This window comes from Olea europaea, unplaced genomic scaffold (genome assembly GCF_002742605.1).
Source record: "Olea europaea var. sylvestris unplaced genomic scaffold, O_europaea_v1 scaffold1631, whole genome shotgun sequence".
NCBI lineage: Eukaryota > Viridiplantae > Streptophyta > Magnoliopsida > Lamiales > Oleaceae > Olea > Olea europaea.
This window is the reverse complement of record NW_019233954.1, coordinates 112,673-121,967: the sequence shown is the minus strand read 5'-3', so window position 1 is coordinate 121,967 and position 9,295 is coordinate 112,673. Positions and strand designations below refer to the sequence as shown.

Below are 9,295 nucleotides of genomic sequence, written 5' to 3'. Positions count from 1 at the left end.
CCTGAGGACGTGATAGAAATCTGTGAAGTGTATGATTGGTTCAGACTCTTCCAAAGTGAATGGTACCTAAGAGAACGGTTGGGTGCGAGGCTCAAGTCCTTAACATGTTTGCTATACATGGTATGTTGTTGACTTTGCTTGATATGTGGTGCTGACGGAATTATGTATGAGAATTGAACTGTAGTTGCGTGTCACCATTTTTGTAAACAATTACACAAGAACTTGGATCTATCAAACCACGTTATATCCATTTTCCCCCTTCAAATATATCGACAAAATCACGCTAAAAAATTACACATCGAAAATCAAAGAAACTGATGCAATATAGTAGTCTGCTGTGATCAGATCATCCTGAAGAAGTCTGATGACTTGAATCTGGCGTTGAAGAATATTCTGCTCCACTTCTTCGATAATCCTCCGGCCGGACATTACCCTGGGCCTGTGGGTTGGCCGGAAAACACAGCGGAAAAGAAGACAGAGACGAGGATGAAGACGAAACCAGTAACTGATCCCACAAATTCCCTGCAGGCTGCATTGGAATGTCATCAAAATTCATCGAAACTTGTGAGCTGGAGTTCATATTCTGCATGGGATATTGAACTTGATGAGTGTGGACAACTGGTTCGGTTGAAGTAGAAACTGAAACAAGTTTATTTGGTGCTGGTGATTGAATTTGCAAGAGCCTAACATTTTCTGGGAAGTTTAGTTTCGCTTTATTGCCTCTAAATTTAAGGGCAGCCTCATCATATGCCCTAGCAGCACCCTCTGCAGTGTCAAATGTGCCTAACCAAAGCCTAGAGGCTTTGAAGGGATCCCTAATTTCTGCAGCCCATTTGCCCCATGGCCTTTGTCTAACACCTCTGTATTTTCTTGTTCCATGGGATTCTGTAGCATCATTTATTGGAGTGCAATATGTATATACTGCTTCTGTTGATGTTATGACGCTTGTTCCTGTGCTTGGACATTCTTCACCTGTATTACATGCACATTCATGTCAAATACATAAACTAGATCAAAATTCTCAGAGAATGTGAAAAATGGTACGGCCCCGGCTAGCCGTTTTTAGAAGAGGAAAGTACGGGGCCGTGTTTTTGAGGTGGGCCAAGCCAACTCGAGTTCGCTAGATTATGCTAGACTCAAAGATTTGGTTTTGTACAAAGCTTGCCGAAACAAGTCAGCCGGCTCAAATCACAAGCTTGGCACAACCTGACCAGACCAGTAAGCCCAACCTAGTTTCGTACCACTAATTGTCCCCTTTTTCGAGGGAGTCATAGGATTGCAAGGCTTATTATTTTCCTCGTCTTTTTATTCGAGATCAGTCTTATCTTACAGTGTTCCTAACTCTATAATTCTAGTTTGATTTGGTTATAAGCAACAATTTCATGTACTTTTTTCCTTTATTGTCTAAAGTTCATTGTATAATCAATCCTAAAGGATTGAGTAAGAGATATGGTTACATCCAATGCTTGATGAGTTTCTTGATTTGTTCATCACCTTTTAGGCCATGCAAGATCTTAGATTATGAGGTATAGAAATAGAAGTTTTAAAGTTCAAATCTTAACACCATCCATTTAAGAAAATTTGAGAATTATTTCTAAACGTGAGAGAATAAAATTTGACGTCAAGTTTTAATTCTTACCTGATGCTACTTCAGAACCTCCAATGGTAAAATCATTATAAGCCCTGGAAACTATTGCAACTGATTCAGAAGCCTGTTCATGACTGCTATTCTCTTTCCTTTTCCTCTTATCTCCAACACCCAAAGAACATGCAGACGATGGAGAACAACCACTCACCGCCGCTCCACCACCTCGATCGCCATTATCTCCTGGCTGCGCCGTCTCTTGTCTCACATTACCCGCCACCACGTGGGCCAAAGCTGACACCATTGCTAACATTTCTTGCTCTCTGTTAAATCCCGATAGGATTGACTCCAATGGATCATTTATCCTTGTGCTCCGAGCATTGTTTGGTCTTGAATTCGCCACCTTGAACGCACACGTGGATTCAAAAAGTACAATATACTAAGCAATGTTCGTTCAAGAAAGTTGACAAGAATTTCTTGAACTGAAAGTTATATATATATATATATATACCAGCCGCCGACTTGAAAGAGTCGACATCGATCTTTTACACAGTGAACAAAAATATGGGCTAGATTCTTACTTTTTTGTCGGGTGCTTATGAAAATTGACTTATAAGTTGGATTGATCTGTGGTGGAGGATGTATGTAGAGACAGAGTGGGTTGGCGGTCAAAGGTTGAGGTGTGAATTCGTATTGGCATAAACAAAGCTTGGGAATCTGGGTTACACGTTTTCGAGTTTATCCGTCGGCGGGGAGGCTGGGCCGACATCTTTATTTTGTTTGGATAATTTCATTTTGCCCAAAGTCCAAAGATACCACAATGTTATTTTAGGACTCGTATGATTCTTTTTTTTTTTTAAATATATATTTTTTTCTTTTCCTTTTCAATCACATATTTTTAATAAAATAATATCACATACAAATTCGAAACTTTTTCTTAGCCCTTGTTTGATCCCTATTATTTTGAAAATACATTTATCACTCTCTTCTTTTTAAACTACACGTTTTTCAATAAAATAATATTACATGAAAATTCAAAAAAATTCTTATATTTTAACCACATATTCTCTATCAATCTGCTATTATAAAATACATTCTTAGAAAATAATGATGTTCAAACAGGTACTTATTTTTTAACCACATTCTCCATCAAAACATTATTTTCCAAAAAAAAAAAAAAATGGGGCTTAGATGTATAAAAATACGATACTGTTTATTAATACGAACTTTGCATCGAATAAACTAGTATAACCGTATGTGTATGTATATATTGTTGGATATGAATCAAAAATTATAGTAAGATACAAATTATTTTTTTTCTTTTATATGATGAAACCATGTTCACTAAAATGGGAATAGTTATCGACAATAGAACAATTAAATGGAGACAATATATTTAAACTCAATAATCTAACACACTACGATCGGTCATAGCCAAAACATAATATTTGACCAAAAAGCTAACGGTGATGTTAACTCTACCTTTTTATGAGAATTTAAAATGACGGTGTTGGGATATTTTAGTAAACGTTGACGTTAGTCAAAAGTCAAAATATTTAATTTTTTAAAATGTCAACTTATATAAATGCAAATTGCACCCCGTAAATAAATAAAAAGAATACAAACAAGTACAGCAACTTTTGTTCCTGTATATACTGATTATATGTTTAAAATTTATTTTTTAAGCTGAACTTGTAAAACGTTAAATCGAATTTTTACTGATTCGATAAAAGGTTTGGTCCTCAATAAAATAATGATATGATACTCAATTAATTACTTAGGCCCTGTTTGAGCTCCATTATTTTCTCATTAAAATGAAAAATATGACAGTTATCCATCATATCAAGTCACCATATTTGACTTTTTATCTTTTGTGTTGGACTCATAATGACTATATTTTTCATTCTCATTTTTATAATAATGTGGTTCAAACGGGGACTTAATATCGAAATTGTCAAAATCGACAAATCGGCCAAATTTGACTAAAAATGGAGCATATATTATATTCACGTCAATGTATTTGACTTTTTATGGAAAAACAAGCTCGAACCATTGCTCTCTCGAAATGAGTCAATTTTTTCATGCATCGATATGTAATCACAATTAGCGTGACAAAACAAAAAGTGTACAAGAAAAGTAATGATAAATTATATTAATATATAATTATTTAATTTAGTCAAATTACTAACTTTCAAACGGTTGACTTTTTGTTTTTTTTTTTTGTCCGACAATCATATTCATGAATCCTAGCAAGAATCAAGGCCCGTTTGGTAGGGATTTTGAGAATTGATTTTTTGACCGTTAAAAGAAAAGTGGGGTCCACATGTGAGAGAAAATTTCAACCACTTATTTTTAAATAAAAAAAAATACTATTCCAACTATTTCCATTTCTGGAAAATGGGGGCCAAACGGGGTATAAGTGAGTAGAAAATACATTTCTCGCTTCATATAATTGCCAATGATATTTTCTTGATTTTTCCATTTCTTTTTTTCTTAGGGTCAGAGAATTGTTCTAACTAGTTTATGAAATATTATACATTGGAGATCGAATTTTTAATTGAATTTAATCGACCCCTACTGATCCCATTGAATGGCAAAATTTATATCCTATAACACTAAATTTTTTGAATTTATCTTAAAATTGTCGAAGTTAAAACCTAAATAAAGTTCTCTCTTTGTCAAAAGGATCGAAATACAAGTCTCACCAGTGCCAATTTATATATTTTTTGCATATTTCTCGATTTTTATTAAAACAAAATGAATTCAAACGTACATGTGAGATTAGTCAAGCACATAAAAAGCACCACGTAAATGTGGTGATGGAACGGCACAAGACAAGTCGTAAGTGAACCCATCACCTCTCCCATAATCTTGCCTAATTGTAGTGCCTAATAAACTATATATTTCCTAAGGCAATGGGTTGTAAGGCTCACAACCAAGTTTAAAGTCAATGGCCATGACACTTCAACTTCAATGAAGTCCACAACTTGATTTTGTACTAGAATCAGGGGTGGACTCAGACCTTTAGTATTGTGCGGTCAAAATTTTAAAAATAATTTTTTTTAATAAATAACATAATATCAATAAAAATAAGTTTATATGTATTTTGACACTTTGAAAACGTCGTATAATTACATTAATATTAATATTATTAAATAAATACTATATGTATAGTTTTGTTTATCATTTCATTGGCAAATGCTGAACTAACATTGAGTAAATTAAATTGAATATAGAAATTAAATGAATTGAAATAAAATTCAAGTTTAGTTAAGGAAGTAAATGAAATTCAAATTTAAAGCAAATATAATTCGAAAGTAATTCAAATTGCATTTAATCCGTAACGACCCTAAAAAAATTATGCCATATTTCATGTAATACTTCCGAATGAAACGATATAAATTATATTGAAAAATTTACCGTGCAAAAATAATAATTAATTGAATTTTTTAAAACAAAAAACGAGTTAAACATCTTTTTTGAGGCGTACGTTTGATACATATTTAACTATTTTCGATATCCGTTTAGACCATTCGATATGAAAATAATGTAATTTTCGAAACAAACTTTTATATGACATGGACAATTTGTGGATTCAGATAGTATATGATTGCAAATGAATTTTTAAAGTTAGGATATTATTGAAATTTTCAAAATACTAGTTTCAAACGCCTTACTTTAACATGTCATAACTTTTGTTATAGTTGACCACTTCGCATGCCATTAATGAGTGAAAAACTAGGCCATGAGCACTTCGAAATGATATTAAGAATGCAATATTTTGACTTCATTTGACATCCAGACGAGTGCATCAAAGTAGATTGTACCAAAAAAAAAAAAATACATGAGCAAAATTTTGTGGGGTCATTTGACCCCATGTGGGTCCGCCCCTTACTAGAATTATATTTAGTTTTTTCTATTTTGGAAAGTGTCACATTAAAATATTATTAGATACACTTAGATATACATATCTAAAAGTTGCATGGTGGGTTGAAACAGCCTGTATCTTTTGTCCTACCAAATTCTTTTGGAAGGCGATGACGAGATAATATATCTCCATTTTTTCTTCATTCACTTCTTTATATTTTTCATTATTATAAAAGTAATGCGAAAGGGATGGAAAGGGGAAATTTTGACATTTCTAAGTCACACGTAGTTTCTTTTATGTTACTTAAATTTCTATTGTCAATTTAAATTTCGTTTGTTTTTCTTTTTGATTTGGAATTGACCACTTTGTTTGTTTTTCTTTTTGATTTGGAATTGACCACTAAGGAGAAGAATTATCTTCGAAGGAAATAGCTAACGGTAAATGGTAATGCAAATGTGGTACAAACTATTGATATCTTCTTTATCAGAACTTTGAGATTCAACGACATTTGGTGCTAACCGTACGTTCTGTTTGTCTTATTTGTTAGTAATTTCTCTCTAGAATATTTTAATCTTCTTTTGTTTTTAGTTGACTGGCATATTTCGCTTCCAATTAAATTATTTTAATCATGCCAATAATTTAAGTGCTAGTTTGGTCCAAAGAGATCAACATCGTTTGTGTGCCCACTCTATGGATTGAAACTTGAGAACCATGGAAAATGAAAAGCGTATTTAATACACTTATTTGGGGTTTTAAATAATGATATTTTATAGCTCTTCTGATAAAATATAGCCTAATTTATATTATATTGCGTTAAATAAGTAAAACTCAATATTTGATGAAGAATTAGAGAAAATAATGCAAAAATGGTGAAAAAATACTATTATTATATAAACGTAGATATACAATGTCCAGACAGCCAAGGACAGTAACGACATTCTAAATTCATGGTCCATGAACTTGGAGAGGCTTTTTGACCTCTTGGAAAAGAGTTGCCATCAAATCCACAAGGAGACAATGACGATACTGACTGGTCCACGAAGCTGCATTGAAAGTTTAAAATGACGATTCTGACTAATCGAGATTGAGGTTGAGGTCCTGTTCGATTCTCATTTTTGTCTTGACTAATCTTGTTGTTCTAGAGGGTAGGACTTTGCTTTTTTCCATTGGTGGCTTTTGATTTTCAAGCTGTGCGTTTAGTCCTTTTGTGATGTTTTTACTATTTCAATTATTCATCCATTTCAACGACTAGGATATTTACTGAGGAAATAGATACAAGTTGTTTGTACCAGTTTGTGTACACGGATAACACATGATTATCGTCACTTCTCATTTTTGAGTTTCTAACTTGGAATTTATTTCAGTGTATTGTTGTTTAACGATCCAGCCTCTTCGTTTAAACGTTTAACTTACGTACTATCCACTCTGTGGACACGATAAAAATTCGTGAGGAATAAGATGGATTCAAGCTCTTCTAGACCGAATTTTACATAAGTTAACAATATGAGTATAGAGGTCGGGTGATTACAAAAAACACGAATTCCCCAAGATTAAAATACGTGACCTCAGAATTCAATTTAAGTCTCACATAAACGAAAGGTCGAGAGTTTGAATCATGGGGACGTGGTAGAAATCTTGTGAAGGATAAGATAGGTTCAAACTCTTCCAGAGCAAACAGCACATAAGAGAACGGTCAAGTGCGAGGCTCAAGTCATTACATGTTTGCTATAAATGGTATCTTGTAGACTTTGCTTGATATGTAGTGCCGACGGAATTATGTATGAGAATTGAATTACGGTTGCGTTTTCGTAAACAATTACACAAGAACTTGGATCTATCAAGCCACGTTATAGCCATTTTCCCCCTTCAAATTTATCAACAAAATCGTGTTAAAAATTTACACATCAAAAATCAAAGAAACTGATGCAATATACTAGTCTTATGTGGTCAGATCATCCTGAAGAAGTCTGATGACTTGAATCTGGCGTCGAAGAATATTCAGCTCCACTTCTTCGATTATCCTCCGGCTCGACATTGCCCTGTGGGTTAGCCGGAAAAAAACAGCGGAAAAGAAGACAGAGACGAGGATGAAGACGAAACCAGTAACTGATCCCAAAAATTCCCAGCAGGCTGCATTGGAATGTCATCAAGATTCATCGAAACTTGTGAGCTGTAGTTCATATTCTGCATGGGATATTGAACTTGATGAGTGTGAACAATTGGTTCGGTTGAAGTAGAAACTGAAACAAGTTTATTTGGTGCTGGTGATTGAATTTGCAAGAGCCTAACATTTTCTGGGAAGTTTAGTTTCGCTTTATTGCCTCTAAATTTAAGGGCAGCCTCATCATATGCCCTAGCAGCACCCTCTGCAGTGTCAAATGTGCCTAACCAAAGCCTAGAGGCTTTGTAGGGATCCCTAATTTCTGCAGCCCATTTGCCCCATGGCCTTTGTCTAACTCCTCTGTATTTTCTTGTTCCATGGGATTCTGTAGCGTCATTTATTGGAGTGCAATATGTATATACTGCTTTTGTTGATGTTATGATACTTGTTCTTGTGCTTGGACCTTCTGCACCTGTATTTCATGCACATTCATGTCAAATACTTAAACTAGGTCAAAGTTCTCGGAGAATGTGAAAAATGGTACGGCCCCAGCTAGCCGTTTTAAGAAGAGGAAATTACGGGGCCGTGATTTTGAGGTGGCCCAAGCAAACTCGAGTTCGCTAGATTATGCTAGGCCCAAAGATTTGGGTTCGTACAAAGCTGGCCAAAACAAGTCAGCCGACTCAGATCACAAGCTTGGCACAACCTGACCGGACTAGTAAGCCCAACCTAGTTTCACACCATTAATTGTCCCCTTTTTCGAGGGGGTCATAGGATTACAAGGCTTATTATTTTCCTCGTCTTTTTATTAGAGATAATTCTTATTTGATAGTGTTCCTAATATTCTAATTTGATTTGGTTATAATCAACAATTTCATGTACTTTTTTCCTTTATTGTCTAAAGTTCACTATATAATCAATCCTAAAGGATTGAGAAAGAGATATGGATATATCCAATGCTTGATGAGTTTCTTGATTTGTTTATCACTTTTCAGGCCATGCAAGATCTTAGATTATAAGGTATAGAAATAGAAGTTTTAAAGTTCAAATTTACGAAAATTCTAGAATTATTTCTAATACGTGAGAGAATAAAAGTTGACGTCAAGTTTTAATTCTTACCTGATACTGTTTCATTATAAGCCCTGGAAACTATTGCAACTGATTCAGAAGCCTGTTCATGACTGCTATTCTCTTTCCTTTTCCTCTTATCTCCAACGCCCAAAGAACATGCAGACGATGGAGAACCACCACTCCCCACCGCTCCGCCACCTCGACCGCCATTATCTCCTGGCTGCGCCGTCTCTTGGCTCACATTACCCGCCACCACGTGGGCCAAAGCTGACACCATTTCTGACATTTCTTGCTCTCTGTTAAATCCCGATAGGATTGACTCCAATGGATCATTTCTCCTTGTGCTCCGAGCATTGTTTGGTCTTAAATTCGCCACCTTGAACGCACACATGTGGATTCAAAATGTACAATATACTAAGCAATGTTCGTTCAAGAAAGTTGACAAGAATTTCTTGAACTGAAAGTTATATATATATATACACACACACACATACCAGCCGCCGACTTGAAAGAGTCGACATCGATCTTTTACAAAGTGAACAAAAATATGGGTTAGATTCTCACTTTTTTGTCGGGTGCTTATGAAAATTGAGTTATAAGTTGGATTGATCTGTGGAGGCAAGTGGGGTGGTGGAGGAGTGGAGGATGTATTTAGAGTGGGTTGGCGGTC

The 9,295-nt window shown here is 34.8% G+C and overlaps 1 protein-coding gene across 1 annotated transcript; it reads right to left on the bottom strand.

Annotated features, from left to right (window-relative positions):
• Positions 1–165: 165 nt before the first annotated feature.
• On the bottom strand, positions 166–9,095 carry LOC111377274. The gene is made up of 6 exons (XM_023000347.1): positions 8,674–9,095; positions 7,501–8,026; positions 6,360–6,496; positions 4,379–4,473; positions 1,640–2,024; positions 166–972 (listed from the first exon to the last, which is right to left on the bottom strand). The coding sequence occupies exons 1-6, from the start codon at positions 9,014–9,016 to the stop codon at positions 347–349; spliced, it is 2,112 nt and encodes a 703-aa protein (XP_022856115.1). The 5' UTR covers positions 9,017–9,095; the 3' UTR covers positions 166–346.
• Positions 9,096–9,295: the final 200 nt, after the last annotated feature.